This window comes from Olea europaea, chromosome 12 (genome assembly GCF_002742605.1).
Source record: "Olea europaea var. sylvestris chromosome 12, O_europaea_v1, whole genome shotgun sequence".
NCBI classification, from domain to species: domain Eukaryota; kingdom Viridiplantae; phylum Streptophyta; class Magnoliopsida; order Lamiales; family Oleaceae; genus Olea; species Olea europaea.
Genome location: NC_036248.1, coordinates 10,713,669 through 10,738,863, shown reverse-complemented (window position 1 = coordinate 10,738,863; position 25,195 = coordinate 10,713,669). Strand labels below are relative to the sequence as shown.

At 35.4% G+C, this 25,195-nt stretch overlaps 5 protein-coding genes and 1 long non-coding RNA gene across 8 annotated transcripts; 3 read left to right on the top strand and 3 right to left on the bottom strand.

Annotated features, from left to right (window-relative positions):
* Positions 1–5,689: 5,689 nt before the first annotated feature.
* LOC111405585 (ADP-ribosylation factor-related protein 1-like) lies at positions 5,690–9,154 on the top strand. The gene is made up of 6 exons (XM_023034535.1): positions 5,690–5,783; positions 6,750–6,932; positions 7,212–7,352; positions 7,652–7,760; positions 7,881–7,942; positions 8,911–9,154. Exons 2-6 carry the CDS (start codon positions 6,840–6,842, stop codon positions 9,016–9,018), a joined length of 513 nt encoding a protein of 170 aa, XP_022890303.1. The 5' UTR covers positions 5,690–5,783; positions 6,750–6,839; the 3' UTR covers positions 9,019–9,154.
* On the top strand, positions 6,754–13,917 carry LOC111405584 (ADP-ribosylation factor-related protein 1-like). The gene is made up of 7 exons (XM_023034534.1): positions 6,754–6,823; positions 11,188–11,296; positions 11,576–11,716; positions 12,016–12,124; positions 12,245–12,306; positions 13,327–13,430; positions 13,624–13,917. The coding sequence occupies exons 2-7, from the start codon at positions 11,204–11,206 to the stop codon at positions 13,721–13,723; spliced, it is 609 nt and encodes a 202-aa protein (XP_022890302.1). The 5' UTR covers positions 6,754–6,823; positions 11,188–11,203; the 3' UTR covers positions 13,724–13,917.
* On the bottom strand, positions 9,880–10,764 carry LOC111406580 (membrane steroid-binding protein 2-like). The gene is made up of 2 exons (XM_023035974.1): positions 10,323–10,764; positions 9,880–10,231 (listed from the first exon to the last, which is right to left on the bottom strand). Exons 1-2 carry the CDS (start codon positions 10,640–10,642, stop codon positions 9,880–9,882), a joined length of 672 nt encoding a protein of 223 aa, XP_022891742.1. The 5' UTR covers positions 10,643–10,764.
* Positions 12,327–13,364, bottom strand: LOC111405586. Its single transcript, XR_002704820.1, has 2 exons — positions 13,260–13,364; positions 12,327–13,207 (listed from the first exon to the last, which is right to left on the bottom strand). It is a non-coding gene; the product is annotated as an uncharacterized LOC111405586 (long non-coding RNA).
* A 323-nt stretch (positions 13,918–14,240) lies between the features above and the next one.
* On the bottom strand, positions 14,241–15,649 carry LOC111405583 (membrane steroid-binding protein 2-like). The gene is made up of 3 exons (XM_023034533.1): positions 15,186–15,649; positions 15,048–15,094; positions 14,241–14,980 (listed from the first exon to the last, which is right to left on the bottom strand). Exons 1-3 carry the CDS (start codon positions 15,503–15,505, stop codon positions 14,706–14,708), a joined length of 642 nt encoding a protein of 213 aa, XP_022890301.1. The 5' UTR covers positions 15,506–15,649; the 3' UTR covers positions 14,241–14,705.
* A 2,124-nt stretch (positions 15,650–17,773) lies between these two features.
* On the top strand, positions 17,774–24,829 carry LOC111405582. 3 transcript variants are annotated; one of them, XR_002704819.1, is made up of 7 exons: positions 17,774–18,039; positions 18,591–18,660; positions 22,931–23,046; positions 23,127–23,267; positions 23,355–23,477; positions 23,561–24,142; positions 24,207–24,829. XR_002704819.1 is itself a non-coding variant. In XM_023034530.1 (6 exons), the coding sequence occupies exons 1-4, from the start codon at positions 17,920–17,922 to the stop codon at positions 23,130–23,132; spliced, it is 312 nt and encodes a 103-aa protein (XP_022890298.1). In that variant the 5' UTR covers positions 17,774–17,919; the 3' UTR covers positions 23,133–23,267; positions 23,355–23,477; positions 23,561–24,829. The 3 variants fall into 3 exon arrangements, 2 of the variants coding, with proteins under 2 accessions (XP_022890298.1, XP_022890299.1); XM_023034530.1 differs by having other exon boundaries at positions 23,561–24,829; XM_023034531.1 differs by lacking the exon at positions 23,355–23,477 and having other exon boundaries at positions 23,561–24,829.
* Positions 24,830–25,195: the final 366 nt, after the last annotated feature.

The window sequence follows — 25,195 nt, the reverse complement described above, 5'->3', positions numbered from 1 at the left end:
TAATAAGATTCTAAAAAATATTATCAGAAAGATGATAGATGAAAATGTCAGAAATTGGCACGAATGTCTGAACAAAGCCTTATGGGCTTATAGAACATCACCTCGGTCAAGTACCAAAGTTACTCCTTTCCAACTTGTTTATGGACATGAGGTCGTTTTGCCTATGGAAATTAATGTGCAATCGATTAGAGTGTGCTTACAACATAAGTTGAATGATGATGAGTATGCCGAATCACTAGTTCAAAATTTATTGGGGTTAGACGAATTAAAGTTGGACGTTTTAGATAGATTGCCAGTTCAAAAATAAAGAATGGCTAAGTTTTATAATAAAAAAGTCATAGCCAAGTCGTTCAGCTTGGGTGAACTAGTTTGGAAGACGATACTTCCCTTGGATAGCAAAGATCCAAAGTACGGGAAGTGGTCACCCAATTGGGAAGGACCATACAAAATAAACAGTGTGTTGCCCAATGGAGCGTATCACTTGGAAAATTTAGATGACACCAAGCACGTGAGATTCATTAACGGCAAATATTTGAAAAAATATGTTCCTTCTTTATGGGAATGTGAACAGATAAAATCATAATCAAATATGTTGAACGATTAAAAGATAACAGGTCAGACCGAAATACGTTCAAATGAAGTCCTTTATTATCAAACGTTCATTACAAAAATGTAAAAATACAAATAATGGATGCTCTACAAAATACAATTAAAAGTAAGCTAATCTCCCGATTGATTGTTGAGTAAGCCTCACACCGCCTTCCTAAATGCATCGCTGCAATGGTGGGATCGCCGAGTAAGAGGGTGGACTGGCCTCACCACCTTTCTAAATGCATCGCTGCAATGGCGAGCAAAGAGGCTGAGAAGCACTCTCAGCAAGCAAAGTGGCCCGCAAGCATCCCAAAAATTGCCTTCTATCATCGACTCCTTGTAAAAGAACAAAGAGACGATGGGAAGAACTTTGATGGTAAAAACTTCGCTGCTGGCCAGAAAATATTTCCTATACCTCCCACACCAAAGGTGACATCAATGTAAATAGTAAAATGGGCGGACTAAACAATCCATTTTCGGATCGGATTGATTGTCAGAATATCAAGCAATGGCAGCAAATTAGTTTCAAAGAAGAAAATGAAGATGAAGATGGAAGATGGAAAATGCGAAGCATTTATAGGGGGTGGAGATGAAGAGATAGAATATGAACAGCCACATTTCTGCCTAGTAAATAGAATTAAATAGCCCAAAGTCTTGGGAAAAGTGGTGAAAATATCAAAAGAAAATGGACAAGATTTTTAGCACAAAGCAGTTAAATGCTTGAAGAATTGACGACTAAAAAAAACAAACGTCAAACAAATGCACAAGAAGTTAATGTTCATTAATGATGAACAAAGTTACAAAGGGAAAAATCAAATTACAAAAGAAAAAAAGACATCATATGTCTTAATTACAGTCCACCCCATACTGAACGAATTCGTTTCCTAAATTTTTCCCAATCCTCGTTCTACCGAGAGGAAGTGATGTTCAATTTGGCCGCGACATCATCATCAACTTCCAACTTCTTATACTGCTCGACCAAGGATTTAGTTCGCTCAATTCCCTGGGAGGCGTTGCGCTTTTTAGCAGCCATTCTCGCCCTACAGTCGTCCATTTTGGCTTGAAATTCCTTCATCTGAGCAGCCAAATTAACCATCAAAGAGTCTTCAACCATGATTTCAGAAGAGATTTCTTTCAACTCGTCCTCAGCCTTGTTAATTTCCATACGCAAAGACTCTTTCTCAGATACAGCTCGAAGATATTGAGTACTTTTGGCCTTTAGTTCAGCATTCTTGGCCAGCAAAGAAAGGACCTCGGAGTGGATGACCTTCAACGTCGCTTTAAAATCGGCAGAAAGATTGAGCGACGAAAGCATCAGTGCTTGCTCTAACTTCGCATTCAAATGCTCAAGTTTATTCTTGTGTCTGGCAGCACTAGCCCTTCCAATGTCCATATCCATGAAGGACACGTACTCAAATATCGACTCCTTGAGAAACTTCAAATCTTCCTCTGAAGAAGCAGCAGGACGATCAGATGGAGCAGAGCGAGACGTCTGGACTTGCCTCCAGGAAGCGAACAAGTTTTAGATAGAATGCACAATCTTGTCAACATCCTGCAAAGAAAGTTGCCAATATTAAAGATTCTCACTACAATGAACAAGATAGAAATAAAAGTGAAGCAAAGATTACCTCATCAACAATCGTGGAAGATGGCATGCCCTCAGCCAAGTCTGCCACCAACGACTCCTCCATTCGTGAGGACTTCCCCTTATCTGAGCGAGACGATGTTGCCACAACGGGCAGACTCATAGGAGTATCTGCAAAACTCAAGAGCAACAAATCAGAAACCAACAGCACAAGCAAAGGTAAGACATCAAAAAAAAAATTGAATTACCTTCTGCTTCGATGTTTGGGGGGTTGACGCCCTGAGAAGAAGGGGATTTATCCATGGGTTGTGATGAGGACTCTGGGACTGAAGATGTCTCTTTAAGCGTAGTCCCCTCATCAACCGGTTTGGATGAAACAGCCTCAGCGGAGGATGATGGAGCAGGAGCTGTCGATGCCAAAGTCTTTGAAGGAGAGGCTGAGCTTTTCTGAGAAGTCCAAAAGATCATCAGCACACAGAAAAGTTTCAAGTAAGGAAAAGTATGCTTGTGAGTAAACCAATTTAATTACCTTCCTCCTGACGATAAGAGGGGCATCATCATCATCATCATCAATATCATCCTCCAGAATGGGAGATGCTGAGGCTGGCTGTTTGCAGCTTGGGGCACTTTTGGCTGTAGTAGGCTTGGCAGGGAGAGAAGAAGATGGATAAGCAGACTGTTTAGTGCGACGAGAAGGAGAAGGACTCCGAATGGACAAGGGAGTGACTAAAATAGGAGGAGGGAAAGAAGTGCTCGGTTGGTCTAGTGAATGAAAGGCACGATTGGCGTCAGTCGCAAATAATCTGCGCTTCACTGACGGACAGAACTGTTCAAAAAGTGGGTGAATGGCGTGGCTAGAATTGAAGGGGGCTAATGAAAAATGGCTGGTTAAAAGAAGATTGCGAGCATTTATAACCTCTACCTCCACCTTATTAATAGTATGAAAACGGTCAATTAAGTTCCTTAAATAGCAAGGAGGAACAGGCCAAGTTTGGGCGAAACCAAGTTGGCGAGCAAAAAATTGGGGAGCATAAATTTCTACCCCCGCCTTAGCATTGGTCCCAGTTAAAATATCATGAAATAGCTCCCTCCCGGTTAAAAACTGGATCCAAATAAGCAGGGAGGTGCTCGCGCTGTCTATAGTGGAGGGGGATGTACATAGTTTGGAGTCAAAAAAGGAGGAAAAGGAAAAAAGGAAGAGATTGAATCCAAAGAATAAAAGAATGAAAAAATGTCCCTTCTGGACATATTTACAGGAGCCAAGAGCTCCATGGCTAGCCCATAACAACTAGCAGAGGAGCGAGAAATTGATGGAGCACCAAGCAATGGAAAATAGGATCTCGACCACAGTTGAGTGAACCAAAGAGGTCCACTGTCAGTGGGAGATGCACCATTCTTCAATTGAGTTTGAAGAGAGGCCATGCCTCTACAAAGGGCAGCCAAAAACAAAGAACATAAATTCAAAAGCTTGCCACACGCCAATTCGTGCGCTATAGGTAAGTAACTCAGGGAGGGCTTTATGCTTGGCACACACAAAATATATTTACAAAGCCAAACTAGAAGGAAGGCCACTCGTTCAATATGGGAAGGCTCGGCGCTCGAATGATTGTGAAGGGTTTGCAGGCTTGAATAAGATTCGGTGTAGTTTTTACCAAACTTTGGGGCGCCACCAAAAACCAAGATGCCAGGAAAAATGGTATCGCCCAAAGGTGGTAAATTCACTAGGGCCCCAACATCCCTTAAAGTAATAGACATGGGGCCAAGAGGGAAAATAAAGGCATTATACTCAGAAGACCAAAAATTCAAAGCAATCGAAAAAAGTGCTGAATCAAAAGTAGGGGGGCGAATAGAGATTTCTAACAAATCAGAAATCCTATCGCTATCAAAAAGTGCCTTAGTAGGACCATGACCCACAAGGCGAGCATGCCACCTACGGAAAGCTACATCAGATTTAGGCCAAGTGCTAATACCTCTTTCGCGAAGTGGCCCCAGCGGCAGAGAGTTGAGAAATGGAGGGCCTTGAATACAAGGAAACAGCTAACCCACCGCCGCCTGTTCAACTGCCTCTGCATTGTTGAAGAAATGACCTAAGTAGAACTCATTGCGTTTAACATCGACGGGCGCGAGAAAACTCGGAGTTATGTATGAACGACTCAGGAGTTTCTGAAAGTCATCAAAACTAAAAGAATTGCCAACTTGAGATTGTGAAGTAGCCATTTGAGATGGAACGAAATTTTTCAGGGTTACGTAGCAGGGAAGCAAAAGATGAACAGTAAATCGTGAGAGAGACGCGAAAAATTTGAGGCGTGAGTTAGTGATACAGTGAAATATCGTGTTTGGGGGTTATAAGGGTTTGCAAAACGACGCACCTTTTCAAGTTATAGAAGAAAACAATGATTGAAACTCTTGGAAATTTCGAATGTTGCTGGAAACACAAAGTGAATATGGCAAAATTTAATAATTATTATTAATTCTGCCATATTGGGGGGTAATTGTTGACACATAAAAATTCAGCTCAAATCGAATGGTCCAAGGAGTGAAGCCCAATTGGAGGATCCCTAAATCAGATAGCCTAAAGAACGAAGCCCAATCAAACAAATCAAGACGAAGGCCCAAATAGGGAGGCCCAAGAACGCGGTAACGCCATCGCCCAAGCTTGTAAGTCGCCCAAAATTTGAGCGAATGGAGTGCCATACAGTCGCCCAGAGCTGTTACTCTATTCTCGCCCAAACCTTCAAGTCGCCCAAGGTCTTAACAAACATAAAGCGTCGTGGTTATCAAGAAGTGCAGTTATCAAAGCAGTTATTAAAGCAGCTCTATCACGTTCCACGATTCAAGGAATTCAATCAAAAGCGGTTGAACGATGAGGAGTAATGGCAGCAGTTAAAAAAGGTAGTTTTCATGACAAGTTGGCCATTACGAGGAAAGTGGGCAGTTATAGGACGATCAAGCAGTTTTTAGGTGGTTGATCACAAAGAGATCGTCTATGAAGTATAAAAGAGAGAAAAGACATAGAGCAATGGACCGAATGAAAAACTCTCGAACAGAGAACATGTAATTTTAATTTCCTTAACTTAGACTTAAACACTTTTTTTAGTAACTCGTGTGCTTGCGCCCTTTGGAGGCACTTTGTTTTTAATTTCCAATTGTAAAATTATCGCCAATAAAAGAACACCCCTTTTTGAGACTTTGTCTCAAGAGATTTGTCCCTTACACAATCGTCTGATCCTTTTTAATTGTTAGCGACTAACCCGCGCGGAACATTTCTTCCACGAGACAAATGATTTAGCAAAAGGTTCGTCAGTACAATACATAGACGTTTTTAAAAAGTAATTCTTTTAACAATTTATATTTATTAAAACTTTTGAGCATATAAATTAAAATTAGTTTGCTGAATACAATTTAAACATAATAATACATATATAAATTCTTTAAGATCAGCCTGCCGGGCCAAATACGGGCCTTCTAAGCCCGTTCCGCGTTTACAAGTCAATTGTAAAAGGCAAATTGCATTGACGCAGGACGTAAAGACAGAACCTTGACATCAGGCTTTTAGGGAAAATAGCTCCAGACGCCTCAAACTATTCAATCTCTTCTCAAGGACAGAGTATGATTTTTTTTTTTAATGAATCTCTGAATTTTAATTTAAAAAAAAAATAAATCATGCAAAACTGTGTGAATTGTATTATGTTTCGACCCTTCGTCTTTCTTTCTTATCCCAATTTTTCATTTCTTTTATGCTCATATGAGGAAATCAACAGGAATTTTTCGAATCTCGATGTTTTCGCATTTTTTAATTGTGGGTTGATTCGTTTCGATGTTATGATCGGAGATCTTGATCCTATACCTTTATGTACGCAATTTCTTGTATACTGATTTCAATGTCCTGATTCAGTTATAATTTCTTGCTTTTGGTTTAAGTTTTTGGGTCTACAACCTAAAAAAATCATGTGTTTTTATATAAAGATCTTGCATGGTACCTTTTGTTTCGAAATCAATCGTATGTAGGATTATTTTGTTTATAATTTTTTCAACCAGTGAAATTTTCGTCTGGTTTTGTTCTTTAGCATAATAAGTCGGCAAATTTATATAATTGGGTATGGTTATGACATCAGTGTCGTATTTTCTTGCTTACATTCAGAAAATTGTGTATGCCAAATATAGGCATTCTTTAGTTTGTAAACCTTAAGATCGTTATCATTGAACTATAATTTGTTTCATATTCATATGTCTTTCTTATTTAGATAAATTTAAAAAAAATTTTCTTTTTTTTAATTTTTTAATTTTTTTGGTATGATACTTTCCTATGAAGTATTTAGTTTTTGGGGTGTAGGCAGTAGATATTTGTTTGATAATCATATATAGTGAAAAGTAAGGTTAGCCAAAAATGAGGTAGAATAGCGAGATTACATCATTGAACTTCTGCCTTGTTTATTATGTTTTGTTTGGAAAAGATGGACATTAAATTTATATGTGTAGAAAGCAGTTCTTTTAAATTGTTGTCATTGGTTTCTTATTTATAATTTATGTCTGTTTTCTTGAAATACTTGCTAATTATGTTTTACTACTGCAGCTTACTATGATTAGAAGATATTGAATTCTACATTTATGCTCCAAGGGTTGCATAGAACATATATAACAGAGTAAATAAAACAAGAGAGAAATGTTTTCTCTATTTTATGGACTGTGGAAGTATGCCTTCAGCAAGACAGAGTTTCATGTTCTCATTCTCGGAATCGACAAGGCTGGAAAAACGGTAACATGCTCCAGTATTATTCGTTTTCTGCAAACACAAGGTTTTCCAGGATTGTTATTCTCATCTACATCAATCGATGGATGAGTTGATACTTGAATATAGAACAATCTATGGAATTATGATGTCAAACCCCCTCACCCCTCCACATTCTTGCTTCGTATCCACAGAGACATGCCATCTTGTCTTTTGTAAAAGTATATAAGCTCTGCATGTTGCCTGTTTGTAGTCAACTCTAATATCTGTAATTGTTTTAAACTCATTTTGAATGTAAATTTGCAGACAGTACTGGAGAAATTGAAGTCACAATATTGTAATGTGGAAGGGCTTCCTGCTGATCGAATTGTTCCAACTGTAGGACTCAACATTGGTCGAGTTGAATTGTCAAACACAAAACTTATATTCTGGGACCTGGGAGGTCAGGTTCGAAACGCGTTCTTATCTTGTTATTTGATTGATTTTCCCTTGACGAGGTATAATCTTTTAACTGCTTTTAATTTACCTTCAGAATGATGAGACTTATTACTGGTTTTCTTCTTTCTTGATGTTTCAATTTTGACGGATGACAACTAGATTTAATTTTCTAAGTATTAGTTTTGACTAGATTTTAAGTACTGAATTCAGCTGTTATTTCATAGACAAACTTCTTAGCATGTCTCTTTATTTATGTTTACTTCATCCTGAGAGTTCTACCACTGATGGAAAGTATTATGTTTCATCAGCCTGGACTTCGCTCAATTTGGGAGAAATATTATGAAGAGGCACATGCGGTGATTTATGTAGTTGATGCGGCTAGCCCTTCTCGTTTTGAAGATTCAAAATCTGCACTCGGTAAGCATTGCTAGGGAGAAGTGTATGTTGACTTGACTGATGATGATTCATGTTACAATTGTGGTCTTTTTAATTGATTTTGTGACCTGTTTCTGACCTTATTTTCAATATGATGTTCAGAGAAGGTTCTTCAGCATGAGGATTTGCAAGGAGCCCCACTTTTGATAATAGCAAACAAACAGGTAAGCTGTTCCTTCTGTCACCCACTAAGTTAGCAACTTAGCATTGACCTAAAGCAAATGAATTGTGAAGGAAAATCTACTTTACTTTTCCCCTTTTGCGTTTTTCCAATGTGCATTGTGAGAGAGCATAGATTCTATTGCCCAATATTGATTGTGATAGACTTCTTGCATCTTTCTAGTTGATGTTTCTATTATCAATCAAATTGTGTCATTCTATGAAACAGAACCGATGCGTATGAAACATCAATACTCCTTGTAGACTTGAGGATTGTTCGATACACCACGTAGGCTGTTCTACTTTTTTCAGTTTGTACCATGGATACTTTAATGACATACAGCCACCATTCTACATTGTTTGTACTATATTTTTAGGCTCTTTTACTTTCTGGCAGTGAGGCACATTTCCTCAACAAGACAAGCCCAATTTTGTTGATTTTAGAATATAAAAGTAGGAAATATTTTATTTTATTAAATAATTTGTATAAAATAATAAACAGAATGCAAAGGAAAAAAATTGTATGAGGTTCGTGTTTTATCTATTTATATCTACTATTGCAATTATTTAATACAGTCTTACTAGAGATTTTAAGTACTACAAATAGTCACTCGTGATCAAAAGGTTAAAAATCGAAACTGAGCAAAAGTTTTTTTTCCCCATTTAAATAAAAAAAGAAATAAAATGTAAATATAATATATTTAACTGTAATATTTTCATAAACGTGTCTCCAAGCATCTACTTCCTACTTGAAAATTTTGCATCGGTATATCCGTGTCTGCAGCCAGCACATGTTATTCGATAGTTGCTCTCATTAGCTTGGAAGATCCACCTCTGTTTCTGGCACCACTTTGCAAAGTGGAAAACTATAGAAACTTGAAAATTATCATCATATTTGCATCTAACCTAACAAATTGTGAGTGCAAAAGTGAAAGACATTGCTCCACTTCGATGACTACATATTTATTTTCAGGATCGTGCAGAAGCTGCATCCGCAGAAGAACTTTCTCGGTATCTGGACCTCAAAAAATTGGATGAGAGACTTTACACATTTCAAGCTGTTTCAGCAATTGATGGGTAAGTAAAAAACCTCTTGATTCTGATTATTAGTGGAGTATTTTTAATGACCTATGACTTCTGATGTTGAAATAGTTTGAATCTTAAAAATAATCTGGAATTCATTATGCTTTAGACCTTTTTTTTTTTTTTTTTTTTTTTTCATCTTTTTGGTAATGTTAAGATAGAAAACTGTCTTACAGATTTTCTATTATTTACGAACTAAACCGGTTTAAATTTGTGGACAAAGATCGTCTTCTTAGTTCTCACTGCATCATGAGGACCGGTTCTTTCCTGTTTGGGGTATAGGTCGGCTAATTAAGGTATGAAAGTAGAACAAGTTTAATTAACCTTAGTCGAGATTTGCAAGTCCAAGCTTAATAAAAATTATTAAAACCAAAAACGCCAAATAGTAGCAAATTGCCACCATAAATTTGTCAAATAGTTGCAAATTGCCACCATAAATTTGTTCTTTCCAGAAGGACAATATTATGTAAAATCCCCCCAAGAAATAACGACATAACAACATTATTATTTAAGGATTATGCTTGTTGTACATTGGAAACTACATTCGGGTGTCCATAATGGACAACTGGCGCCTCTTCATTGGCCGAGGTGCCTGTGGACCCTTACGTGGCAAGCACCTCGGCCAATGTCGAGGTGCCGGGTGTTCATTATAAACACCTTTATGTAGTCCCCAATGTTCATGTAGCAAAGTCCATTATTTAATACAACAAACTGGATGTTCAATAAGTTCAATTATACAAGGTGTATCTTACTCTAAAGACGAACATCTATAAATGCAGGCAGCCAAATATTGTGATCTACTAACACCTCCACGAATAATGGCTCGCCCCTTGACGAAAATCACTCTTTCTTATCCGCATCAACATTGGGCACGGCTTCCACAATTTCCGGACTCTTTCTTATCCGCATCAACATTGGGCACGGCTTCCACAATTTCCGGGACAGAACTTACTGACTGAGCATCTTCTGTCGGCTTAGCAGAATCGATTTCAGGACCATCAGTCACTTGTATGCTCGACTTGACAGTTCCAACCTTGACGTATTTGCTCATGAACTTGTACTCCCAATCTTGCAAGGCCTCGAGCTCAAATGCACCAAGGCCAGTAAGATCGCCATTAAGATCATTTTTTTCAAAGGACATCTTTGCAAGAGCTCGACTCGCATCTTTTCCGGCAAACAAAGCATAAGGTCCTCCTGGTCCATAAAACAACCTGTAACCCAACAAATGATCTTATGTGTTGAAATTTCAGTTACTTTAACCTCAATACATCTGAAAATGATCTTGATAAAATCCAGATATACCTGCTCTGTGAAACATCATAGATCTGACCCTTGATAGCCATGAGCAAAGGTTTACTTTTATCAGACCCATCATACTGCTTCAACTCCTCATCAGCGATATCCCCAAGCTGAACCGGAGGAGGGAGAGGCTGCACCTTCTCTTCGGGTTCTTTGGACCTTTCTTGGTAAGACCCCGGCCCATCATCGGAGGACCCAAATAGATTTGAGACCATGTAGTAAAGGGTAAGCCCCAAAGAAAGAACTGAAAAGAAAGTGGACGGAGATAGACCTGTGTATGCTGTTATCGATTCCTTGAGGGCCTCCCATAATTGCAGGGCCATTGTTTCAGTGGTTGAGCCTGAGCGAGAAGAACTGGGAGGTGATGGTGCATTATATAATTTGTAAATACTCAAAAGTCCAGTCACCTTTTTGGAATATTTTTCTCCATTATTGAATTCAAATGTATAGCCATGGACGATCAACTACTCCTTTGTTTAAAGAAACTTGTGTGGCTGACTATACATAATATTTTATTAGAGAAAAAATCTCGGTTGGAGTCTTCACACATGAATAAGATCACCTAAATGTGACAGCAGAGTCCCACCTGACAAAAAACGTGCACATTTATGAAAGTTGGGGGCACATTTATGAAAGTTGGGGGCCAGGTGCTCTATTTAGTTGGTGGAGAACATACTTGCACCATTTATCAGAGTTTAGGGACCTCAAATGAAAATTTTCTAATAAAATATAATGCATCTAAAGTCTCTATGCAAATTAGTAACACTTCTGATACACAATAAATAACAGGAAAATCTTAGAGTCAAAGAATGAGCAATGTTAGTATCGGTCAAATTAAGCAACCCTAATAAAAGTTATAACAGAGTAAATAAAACAAGAGAGAAATGTTTTCTCTATTTTATGGACTGTGGAAGTATGCCTTCAGCAAGACAGAGTTTCATGTTCTCATTCTCGGAATCGACAAGGCTGGAAAAACGGTAACATGCTCCAGTATTATTCGTTTTCTGCAAACACAAGGTTTTCCAGGATTGTTATTCTCATCTACATCAATCGATGGATGAGTTGATACTTGAATATAGAACAATCTATGGAATTATGATGTCAAACCCCCTCACCCCTCCACATTCTTGCTTCGTATCCACAGAGACATGCCATCTTGTCTTTTGTAAAAGTATATAAGCTCTGCATGTTGCCTGTTTGTAGTCAACTCTAATATCTGTAATTGTTTTAAACTCATTTGGAATGTAAATTTGCAGACAGTACTGGAGAAATTGAAGTCACAATATTGTAATGTGGAAGGGCTTCCTGCTGATCGAATTGTTCCAACTGTAGGACTCAACATTGGTCGAGTTGAATTGTCAAACACAAAACTTATGTTCTGGGACCTGGGAGGTCAGGTTCGAAACGCGTTCTTATCTTGTTATTTGATTGATTTTCCCTTGACGAGGTATAATCTTTTAACTGCTTTTAATTTACCTTCAGAATGATGAGACTTATTACTGGTTTTCTTCTTTCTTGATGTTTCAATTTTGACGGATGACAACTAGATTTAATTTTCTAAGTATTAGTTTTGACTAGATTTTAAGTACTGAATTCAGCTGTTATTTCATAGACAAACTTCTTAGCATGTCTCTTTATTTATGTTTACTTCATCCTGAGAGTTCTACCACTGATGGAAAGTATTATGTTTCATCAGCCTGGACTTCGCTCAATTTGGGAGAAATATTATGAAGAGGCACATGCGGTGATTTATGTAGTTGATGCGGCTAGCCCTTCTCGTTTTGAAGATTCAAAATCTGCACTCGGTAAGCATTGCTAGGGAGAAGTGTATGTTGACTTGACTGATGATGATTCATGTTACAATTGTGGTCTTTTTAATTGATTTTGTGACCTGTTTCTGACCTTATTTTCAATATGATGTTCAGAGAAGGTTCTTCAGCATGAGGATTTGCAAGGAGCCCCACTTTTGATAATAGCAAACAAACAGGTAAGCTGTTCCTTCTGTCACCCACTAAGTTAGCAACTTAGCATTGACCTAAAGCAAATGAATTGTGAAGGAAAATCTACTTTACTTTTCCCCTTTTGCGTTTTTCCAATGTGCATTGTGAGAGAGCATAGATTCTATTGCCCAATATTGATTGTGATAGACTTCTTGCATCTTTCTAGTTGATGTTTCTATTATCAATCAAATTGTGTCATTCTATGAAACAGAACCGATGCGTATGAAACATCAATACTCCTTGTAGACTTGAGGATTGTTCGATACACCACGTAGGCTGTTCTACTTTTTTCAGTTTGTACCATGGATACTTTAATGACATACAGCCACCATTCTACATTGTTTGTACTATATTTTTAGGCTCTTTTACTTTCTGGCAGTGAGGCACATTTCCTCAACAAGACAAGCCCAATTTTGTTGATTTTAGAATATAAAAGTAGGAAATATTTTATTTTATTAAATAATTTGTATAAAATAATAAACAGAATGCAAAGGAAAAAAATTGTATGAGGTTCGTGTTTTATCTATTTATATCTACTATTGCAATTATTTAATACAGTCTTACTAGAGATTTTAAGTACTACAAATAGTCACTCGTGATCAAAAGGTTAAAAATCGAAACTGAGCAAAAGTTTTTTTTCCCCATTTAAATAAAAAAAGAAATAAAATGTAAATATAATATATTTAACTGTAATATTTTCATAAACGTGTCTCCAAGCATCTACTTCCTACTTGAAAATTTTGCATCGGTATATCCGTGTCTGCAGCCAGCACATGTTATTCGATAGTTGCTCTCATTAGCTTGGAAGATCCACCTCTGTTTCTGGCACCACTTTGCAAAGTGGAAAACTATAGAAACTTGAAAATTATCATCATATTTGCATCTAACCTAACAAATTGTGAGTGCAAAAGTGAAAATTATCATCATATTTGCATCTAACCTAACAAATTGTGAGTGCAAAAGTGAAAGACATTGCTCCACTTCGATGACTACATATTTATTTTCAGGATCGTGCAGAAGCTGCATCCGCAGAAGAACTTTCTCGGTATCTGGACCTCAAAAAATTGGATGAGAGACTTTACACATTTCAAGCTGTTTCAGCAATTGATGGGTAAGTAAAAAACCTCTTGATTCTGATTATTAGTGGAGTATTTTTAATGACCTATGACTTCTGATGTTGAAATAGTTTGAATCTTAAAAATAATCTGGAATTCATTATGCTTTAGACCTTTTTTTTTTTTTTTTTTTTTTTTCATCTTTTGGGTAGAAGCTTGAAGATATTAGAAGTTGAAATTTGTCTGCAGGCTGGGGATTAAAGAAAGTGTAAATTGGCTTGTCGACGCTATGGAGAGAAGCAAGAGAACAGAAATGTTGAGAGTTCGTGCAGGATCTAGTTCTGTTTGAAAGTATTCATTTCTTGTTTACTTTTGTTTGTAAATCAGTATTCATTTGGTTCCTACATGATGTGCTGTTGGACATGTATGGACTCATTAAGTAGTTAACATGTAGCAGCTTCCTTTCTATAATGTTGTATAAATTTACCTGGAAATTTATTCCATTCTCAATTATCATGAAGAAAATGTGACATTTGTCCATGAGATTTGTGCTGGATGAATATAGTGTAAGCTGTATATCTTGATCAAGGCCATAAACACTGGATGGGTATCATTTATAGCATGTAAGCTATGCTTTTGATTGGATGAGAATGGACATGATCAAGAAAGAGAGACCTGAGATACAACTAAACCGGTTTAAATTTGTGGACAAAGATCGTCTTCTTAGTTCTCACTGCATCATGAGGACCGGTTCTTTCCTGTTTGGGGTATAGGTCGGCTAATTAAGGTATGAAAGTAGAACAAGTTTAATTAACCTTAGTCGAGATTTGCAAGTCCAAGCTTAATAAAAATTATTAAAACCAAAAACGCCAAATAGTAGCAAATTGCCACCATAAATTTGTCAAATAGTTGCAAATTGCCACCATAAATTTGTTCTTTCCAGAAGGACAATATTATGTAAAATCCCCCCAAGAAATAACGACATAACAACATTATTATTTAAGGATTATGCTTGTTGTACATTGGAAACTACATTCGGGTGTCCATAATGGACAACTGGCGCCTCTTCATTGGCCGAGGTGCCTGTGGACCCTTACGTGGCAAGCACCTCGGCCAATGTCGAGGTGCCGGGTGTTCATTATAAACACCTTTATGTAGTCCCCAATGTTCATGTAGCAAAGTCCATTATTTAATACAACAAACTGGATGTTCAATAAGTTCAATTATACAAGGTGTATCTTACTCTAAAGACGAACATCTATAAATGCAGGCAGCCAAATATTGTGATCTACTAACACCTCCACGAATAATGGCTCGCCCCTTGACGAAAATCACTCTTTCTTATCCGCATCAACATTGGGCACGGCTTCCACAATTTCCGGGACAGAACTTACTGACTGAGCATCTTCTGTCGGCTTAGCAGAATCGATTTCAGGACCATCAGTCACTTGTATGCTCGACTTGACAGTTCCAACCTTGACGTATTTGCTCATGAACTTGTACTCCCAATCTTGCAAGGCCTCGAGCTCAAATGCACCAAGGCCAGTAAGATCGCCATTAAGATCATTTTTTTCAAAGGACATCTTTGCAAGAGCTCGACTAGCATCTTTTCCGGCAAACAACATTAAGATCATTTTTTTCAAAGGACATCTTTGCAAGAGCTCGACTAGCATCTTTTCCGGCAAACAAAGCATAAGGTCCACCTGGTCCATAAAACAACCTGTAACCCAACAAATGATCTTATGTGTTGAAATTTCAGTTACAATAACCTCAATACATCTGAAAATGATCTTGATAAAATCCAGATATACCTGCTCTGTGAAACATCATAGATCTGACCCTTGATAGCCATGAGCAAAGGTTTACTTTTATCAGACCCATCATACTGCTTCAACTCCTCATCAGCGATATCCCCAAGCTGAACCGGAGGAGGGAGAGGCTGCACCTTCTCTTCGGGTTCTTTGGACCTTTCTTGGTAAGACCCCGGCCCATCATCGGAGGACCCAAATAGATTTGAGACCATGTAGTAAAGGGTAAGCCCCAAACAAAGAACTGAAAAGAAAGTGGACGGAGATAGACCTGTGTATGCTGTTATCGATTCCTTGAGGGCCTCCCATAATTGCAGGGCCATTGTTTCAGTGGTTGAGCCTGAGCGAGAAGAACTGGGAGGTGATGGTGCATTATATAATTTGTAAATACTCAAAAGTCCAGTTACCTTTTTGGAATATTTTTCGCCATTATTGAATTCAAATGTATAGCCATGGACGATCAACTACTCCTTTGTTTAAAGAAACTTGTGTGGCTGACTATACATAATATTTTATTAGAGAAAAAATCTCGGTTGGAGTCTTCACACATGAATAAGATCACCTAAATGTGACAGCAGAGTCCCACCTGACAAAAAACGTGCACATTTATGAAAGTTGGGGGCACATTTATGAAAGTTGGGGGCCAGGTGCTCTATTTAGTTGGTGGAGAACATACTTGCACCATTTATCAGAGTTTAGGGACCTCAAATGAAAATTTTCTAATAAAATATAATGCATCTAAAGTCTCTATGCAAATTAGTAACACTTCTGATACATGTTATTCGATAGTTGCTCTCATTAGCTTGGAAGATCCACCTCTGTTTCTGGCACCACTTTGCAAAGTGGAAAACTATAGAAACTTGAAAATTATCATCATATTTGCATCTAACCTAACAAATTGTGAGTGCAATGTGGCTGACTATACATAATATTTTATTAGAGAAAAAATCTCGGTTGGAGTCTTCACACATGAATAAGATCACCTAAATGTGACAGCAGAGTCCCACCTGACAAAAAACGTGCACATTTATGAAAGTTGGGGGCACATTTATGAAAGTTGGGGGCCAGGTGCTCTATTTAGTTGGTGGAGAACATACTTGCACCATTTATCAGAGTTTAGGGACCTCAAATGAAAATTTTCTAATAAAATATAATGCATCTAAAGTCTCTATGCAAATTAGTAACACTTCTGATACACAATAAATAACAGGAAAATCTTAGAGTCAAAGAATGAGCAATGTTAGTATCGGTCAAATTAAGCAACCCTAATAAAAGTTATTATCATCAAGAAATAGGACACTTACGACTGAGATTCATAAGGAGCTTCCTTTATTTGACTAAACAAAATAAAATCAAGATCTAATATCGACAATATTAAACTAGTCTTTGTTCTTACATTTCTATTATTTCATTTGTCATCAGTAGTAAAAATTATCCACACTTTCGTCAAACTATCACGTGTCCCACTTCAATTTCTTGAAAACATCAAAGTTTAGAAGTAAAATTTAATGTCATCAAGTTAAATATACGAGAACTTATGACTAGTTTAATAGTGATTTATAATATTTTCGATATTAGAGTTGTGCAACTATTATAAAATGTTAAAGACCAACTTGGTCTCAATTCTCTCTTTCTATAAAGATCAAAAAATACTTGCTAGTGAAAAACTAAATTATAGACTCAATAATGCAATTCTTCAGAATGAACAAACATAGGCTACGTAGGAAATTCATAAAACAAAATTGAAACAGAGCATCTACACACTTAAGCATGTTTGCCTATATTTAACTTTTCTAAATTGAGACATAAATAGAGTAAGCTTTATTAGTAAATATATAATCTCATGGAGGAATTTGAACCCTCGATACCGTGGTTCATAGTCACACACTCTAATTTTCTGAGCTATAGGCAATATCGAAAGTTCAAGGAAATTTGTGACTTGATGATAGGAGAGCTCGCGATTGAATTGTTAAAACAAAATAAGCCTCTGTTTGGTCCCCTTTAAAACTCATCAATTTAATTTAAAATTTTTGCTCTTCTATTTTTAACCACATAATTTTTAATAAAATAATATTTTACGCAAATCGAAAACTTTTCATTGTTTTACAATCATTTATGTTTTAAAAAATACTATTTCCCGAATTATAAATCCAAATAATGGGGGCCAAACAGGGACTTAATTAACTAACTTTTTTGTATGATTGCTCGGCCGAAAAGTACAAAACAAAAATGAAAAAAGAAACAGGATCCGAGTACTAATGTCCTGTTTGGGCCCGATTTTTTCATCCAAAAAATTGATTTTTTGACCGTTATTTTACTATTCCACTTCTTCTCTCACAGGTGGACCCCACTTTTTTCCTAACTGCCAAAAAATCAATTCTCAAAATCACTCCCAAACAGACATTAAATGAAATGCCAATCACCCAAAATTTTCAAGGGGAATTTGGCCAGATAGTCGGAATGGGTAAAGAATTTGGATAAATGGCATTTGACCATTATAAAAATAAAAAATAAAAAAAAAATTTCAAAATATTTTAATTGACAAACCGGCGAAATTGCCCTTCAATTATTGATTCATTAATCACCAAATTTGTCTCATTTCACTCGTCATTTCTCCTTCAACTTCACTAAAAAGCCCTATTCTTCATTTTTGAAATTAAATTAGCATTGTCATCCTCTTTGCCTTTTCATCATCTTCAATCCAATAAAACTTCGAAGATTCGAAATTTGTACATCGATGGCTTCTTCAACGACAAAATTATTGGCGTTGATGTTAGTATTGAAATCAACTGTAAATGCCTACAGAAACATACCCGCCGCTGTCGCTGTATTGCAAGCTCTACGAGGATTATCTACGGTATCCAAACTCTGCTCGCGAGCCACCGCCCCCAATCCCAGGCAATTATGTTCTCTACGGTTCAAATTACACAAACCTTAATTATCAATTTTTATTTGTATTTTTTGTGTTATGCTTTTGTATGTAAGTTTCTTAATGAAAGTTAGCTTTCTTATACTGGATCTGTGAAGTAGCATTCCAATATGGTGATAGTCAAAAGGGTCATTTTAATTTTTCACCAAGTTATCTTTTTATTAGTTATGGGTTTGAATTGAGGATGACGTTGAATAAATAATGGTGAAGGAAAGAAAGAAATTGGTCGATACTAATTAAGCAATTTCATTTTTGAATTTTGATCCTTTAGGAGATGTTAATAATTTTTTCATGATTGTCATGTATTCGAAATATTTCAATTAAAATCTGGTAGCATATGTAAGCTAGTTCTCTATATATATTTATTGCTCTGAAACTAAATAAGTCAATCCTCATTGTCAAAATTCAGTTGCCAAAAGTTTATTTATGCTCTTTTGAGTTATGTAAAAGGATAACCTTGTTTTAAACTTTTTATGCAGATTGATAATGTGCTTCCTACTCTATTAGAGGAGGGCGTCCATCAATCATATCCAAAAGGGCAAAATGTTGGTATGATTTGCATATTGCTTCACTTTTTTACAATGGTTTTGAATGTGAAGGATATTGAATCAGCCACTATACCACTTTATTGCCATCAGTAGGCATTTTAGTATCAAATTTTCAAGCTGTATTTTGACCTTTTGCTTTGCTGCTATTTGATGATCATTTGTACCTGTGGAGGTTTAATACATTCGAGCATGCACATTTTTCTTCATTTATGCTTGGAGTTTGTAAGTTATTCTTTCGGTTTCATCAAACAGCAAGTTCTCAAGATGCAATTGGCTTCCATATAGCTGTGGTTTTCACTACTTCTGTAGATTATTGAAAAGTAATCTATTGTCGAACTATATAGTATTTTCCTTACTCTTTTAGGGGCTGCTGATTGGATAGGCAATATAGAAGTTTTGTAATTCTTGATGGATACGCTTATCCATCATATTGAAGGTCTCACTGTATTTACATTGCATGTGTTTTCATGACCAATTGTTTGACATGTTGCATTGATGCTATGACTTTGACGGAATTTGTGCAAGCTCAGTTCAATATAAATTTGTGCAAGCTTTGTATCACGTGATCTACTTTTCTTGCGTACTTTAGGGATCCAATGCTTGAAGATTAAAGGTCACTGAAAATGAAACTTGCGTCATTACTGAGATGAAAAGTTTTAAGAGAACGGCACAAGTGCTGTTTAGAGAATGAAAAAGTAACTGAGAACGACACTTGTGTCGTTATTTTGATAAAAAGTTCAAAAAGAACGACACAAGTGCCGTTATCGAAATGTAACTTGTTCACGAGAACGGCACTTGTGTCGTTTCTGTAAAGAAAATGATACTTATGTCATTCTGTCTACAAACACGAGTATAAGCAGTCTACAAATACGAATATAAGTAGCCACGATCCATCTATTTCCCGAGAGCCAATAAGCTGAACTCATGTCAGTTGCAAGATGGAAATGCCGTTTTCAAAAGTTGAGAGATATGCTCATTATATTTCCCGAGAGCCACTAGTGTTGTTACTGTTCTGGAAACAGCACAAGCGTCGTTACTTATGTAAATACGATATGAATAATTGATAACTTGTATATTTAAAAATAAATTGTTATTAGATCAATAATATTTAATTTTTGAACACCATTTCTATATTTTCTAGGTAAAATACTAAAAAGGGCACTAGTGATATTTTGTTATAACAAAAAATAAATATCTGTCGTTATGGTTTAATCGATTCAAGTATATATTAAAATAATATGAAAATAATTACCATATTTAAATTATCAAAATAATTACAATATATTATCAATAATACACCAACCATAACAGATAATGTTTGTACTGTCGTTTTACATGGAGGATAACGACTGGAGTGTCGTTATCGTCCAATAGTTGTGGACGGTGCAAATATATACCAAATGAGAAAATAAAATCAACTAAAATATCATTTTATATTATATTCAATAATAAAAGTGCTAATGTAAATGAGATTTCTAAGTTACATTTCTTTTTTATTTAAATATAGTAGAGATTTTAATGTAAATAATATGGATATCAAAATTCTTATTCAAATGCTCACAATATTGGAGAAGATACAAGAAGAATACAATGAATAACAAGATTTTAGGGAAGAAACCGTCGGAAAACACGTTGATGTATTTTGTAGATGAATTGAGGGATTTAATTGATTGAAAGGGGTATTTGGGTGTTTTCCATAATGATGACATTTTAGATATTTGACATTATTTATTTATTATATTTTGTAAGTGAAGGTCATTTGATCAAAAACATTGAAGAATGTTATTTTACCAATATTATTATTTGATTATGCTTTTTTGTTTTTCATCAAATCCCCTAATATTAAAACCCGTTGGATGAAACATTGACCCGAAATGAAATCAAACCAATTTATTCGGATCCCCAGTTCAGCATGGAGGAAATGGTGGCCAATGGCTGCCTCACCCGGCCATTTTTTCATAAGGGCCTTTGACCAAATTCTTTGTTAAAAAAAAAATAAAAAATGTAAACAAAATTTAAAGGGTCGAAAATACCCTCATTTGGAAAGAAAAGGAGGAAAATAGAGAGAAAAAAAAAGAAAAAAGTAGTCCGGATCCACGCCGCCTACAGACGACTTGGACCTGACCCACTTCAACCAAGACCGGACGCACCTCGATCAGTCGGAGATCGCCATTTTCTGGAATGTTAGACATGTTCTCTATAAATAATTACTTTGAATATGTGAAAGTTTGAATGTTTAGGATTTGAATATGAGTTAAATTCAATTTTTTATGGTTAAAATGAAAGAAAAGATCGAATTTGAGGTTGAAATGTTGAAAAAAGTGAAAAAATGAAACGAAGCTCGTCGGTACCGGAAATGGAGTTTTCCGACGAGCTCCAGCTCGTAACGGATAAGATGGGTCCGTAATGGACCATGGTCCGTTGCCATTATGATGGTCCCATTTGGCCAGGTCCGAACCCGCGGCAATGGGTCCAAATTTTTTTATTTTATTTTCTGAAATTATTTTAATTTTTATGTTAAAAAAGGTAATTAAATATGAAATAAATAATATATATATTAAGATAATTAACGAAATATTTAAAGATAAATTAAATAGAATTTTAATTTTTTCCTTTTTACTTAAATATATGTTTAGTAATTAAATATACGTTTCAAATAAAAAATCGAAATAGAGTAATTAAATATGAAATAAATAATATACATTTTAAGACAATTAAAATAATTAATTATGGAAACAATTAATATAATTAATTAAAGAAATACTTAAATGAAAAATCGAATTACATATTATTATTTTTATTCAAATAAATAATCGAAATAAAGTAATTAAATATGAAATAAATAATATAAATAATTAACGAAATATTTAAAGAATAAATTAAATTGAATAATATTTTTTTACTTAACCAATTAAGATAATTAATTAAAAAATAGTTAAATGAAAATTTGAATTAAATATTATTATTTTTATTCAAATAAATAATCGAAATAGAGTAATTAAATATGAAATAAATAATATACATAATTAACGAAATATTTAAAGAATAAATTAAATTGAATAATAATTTTTTTACTTAACCAATTAAGATAATTAATTAAAGAAATAGTAAAATGAAAAATTGAATTAAATATTATTATTTTTATTCAAATAAATAATCGAAATAGAGTAATTAAACATGAAATGAATAAATTAAATTGAATAATAATTTTTTTACTTAACCAATTAAGATAATTAATTAAAGAAATAGTAAAATGAAAAATTGAATTAAATATTATTATTTTTATTCAAATAAATAATCGAAATAGAGTAATTAAATATGAAATAAATAATATACATAATTAACGAAATATTTAAAAAATAAATTAAATTGAATAATAATTTTTTTTACTTAACCAATTAAGATAATTAATTAAAAAATAGTAAAATGAAAAATTGAATTAAATATTATTATTTTTATTCAAATAAATAATCGAAATAGAGTAATTAAATATGAAATAAATAATATATATATTCAGATAATTAACGAAATATAATTTTTAAAGAAATATTAAATAATCAAATATGTGGGAATTTTTTTGTTTAACTGTTTTAATATGTGATTGGATGAATCTATTTATTATTTTACTAATATGAAATCTAATTAGTTAAATTTGAAGATACGATATTTTATTTATAATCTCTTGTATATGATTTTAACATGTATTATTTTTGTAAGATGGAATATCATATGGACAACGATCTGAGAGTTCATTTGGGAAAAGTTACGACGTATTATAACTTTTCCAGCTATGCGATAGTGATTGAGGGGCTGGACGAGGAGCACATCGACATACTCCATCGATCGTTTTTATGGTCTTTCTATCTGTTGAAGGACGTGCAGTTCTCCGGACAGATTATTGATTCCTTATTACTCTGACTGTTTAAACCAGTCGATGGCGATCAGCTTTATTTTGCTATGAGGGACGGGAAGGTATCGAGATTCTCGATCCTTGAATTTGCCTTCATTACAGGCTTGAGATGTACTGGAGAAGAAAAGGCGAGAGCTTGTATTATACCAAATAAAAGGTTATTGGATTTATATTTTGGAGGTAAAGGGTCGGTTACACCACCACAGTTAGAGGACGCATTTAGGAGATGCGATCACATGTTAGACAAGTTGAAGATAGGATTGGTGTATATACTGGAGAGTATATTGAGGTGTTGATATCGTAGGATGTCAATTGACTTTTTTTCATTAGATGTTGTTGATGATATCGATGCTTTCAACAGTTTTCCATGGGGTCGGAGATGTTACATCGATACTCTCCACGTATTCAGGAGGTATGCCGAAATCGGAGAAGGGCGAGCACAAATATGATGTATATGGCTTTTGCATGGCTTTACAGGTAAATATTCAGCTTAACGTAATGCGTGTTAAACTTTTTTATTAAATGTTTAAGTAAAGTTTTTTTTTTCTTTTTCGCAGATGTAGGCATATGAGGCTGTCCCTACTTTGGGTAGTAAATGGGCGATCAGAAGGGAGACCAGCTGCCCACGAATGTTTCATTGGCGAGCACATGAGAAGCCATCGACTAAAGATTTGACAGCTATCCTCGACGATTCTCAGGTGAGTTATATATTTGCAATTTATATTGTACGTAAATTTACTCGGCTCAATACATGCTCGTTAACACGTTGAAATATGATATATCAGCTCGAAATTCATGTTGAGTTGGTTGTTTCGATGGAAGAGGAGGATTAAATATATGTAAGTAAATTACATGTTCCACCTACTGAAAACGATCCAGTGTTTGAATTCGTTCCGGATAGAAATAGAGTACGTTTATTTAAGATAATTATTTATTCTGACTTATAATATTCATGTGTGGATTATTAATATTAATTGTCTTCTCTGTGTAGGAGTGTCATCTAGTAGAACGACGAGCACTTCCACTTAGGAGATCTCCTTCGCCTTCACCGATGAGATCTCCGTTCCACCGATGAGATCACCTCTACCGCCATTATCACATTCTCCGAGGAGATCTCCGTCTCCCGCACCCACCCACCTCCCACGTAGATTGCCTGTACCCAATCAGACTCGTCATTCAGATGATTTCTTTGCACACATGAATGGTATTATTAAAAAGGAGCTGAGAACGATGTGACGTGATTTTACGACAGAGGTAGTAGCACTACGAGAGGAGATAGGGGTGCTGCGATGGGATTTTACGACAGAGGTAGTAGCACTACGAGATGAGATTGGAGTGTTGCGACGAGATATAGGGCGACGGAGGTGCCAAAGGGTAAGAAGCGTGCTAATGATGCGTCAAAGCTGATGGTCGGTAAGAGATCAAGATTGCCGTCACAGTATATCGTTTCCCCATACACGGTCGAGGCGAAGAGAAGGGGGTTTGTGGATGGGACGTTCCCCAATCTTTTTCGCGACGTCGACCCGGTCAGACAGAAGATGTTCGATGATTGGTTCAAATCCCTTAAGTCCGAGTAAGTATTTTATGATTTTGTTACTCTTTTTTTGTATTTTTCGTAACCTGTTTTCATTTTTCAGAGATAGCTATACCATCGGCTGTATAACCGTGCCCAACGCTAAAAAGTGGTTCGAAAATGTACTGACAACCTCAGCTTGACTCGCCGATGATATAAGTTTTTTGAGTTTCCATTTATTATGTTTATAGAAGTTGTTGGTTCATTTATTTAAACAACTCTATCTTTTTTGTTGGTGTTTTTTTGTTTATCGACTTGGCTATGGAATTGTTACGCGATGGGGTTCGGAGATACCTGAGATCTTATGACAGTCCTAATCGAGTTATCCTGAGCTCTGAGTTTGTTCGTGTCGTAGATATTAAGCATCACGAGCTCCTGAGCAAGGGAATGAATATATTCTGTCTGAGTACATGTTGGAGTGTGTGATTGGGCTACAACTGAGTGTGGAAAGTCGTGGATGGATTGTACACATATGTACATTCTAGTGATCACGAACTCACACTGTTTTTCAGTGGAGATCGTATTTGTCGATTCCACTGTGTATGTGTACGACTTTGATCATAGCTGTCTGACACAAAGTCAACTGGAGCAAATACTGAAGCCAATGGCTGTGATCGTGCCTATGATGGCTAGTCATGCGATGATTCGAGTAAATGATAGATTAGCTATTGTACGGAATATGACGACGACAAGATAAGAAAGATCGTAAGGATTTAAGACTTTTTAATTTTAAGATTTAATTTTTAGTTATATGTTTTCGAACTAATATATTCAAATAAATAATCAAAATAAGTAATTAAATATGAAATAATTATTTTTTACTTAATCAATTAATATAATTAATTAAAGAAATACATAACCAATTAAATATTTAACTGCTGCAATATATCAATTATTAAATCGTAATATTTAAATCAATCCTATTTTTTATTCAAATAAACTGTTAAAAAGAGTAATTAAACAATGTGATAAAGATTACATCTGATTTAAATTGAGAAAATTAAAAATATATTACAAATAGAGAATACATATGATTTATATAGATACTACACA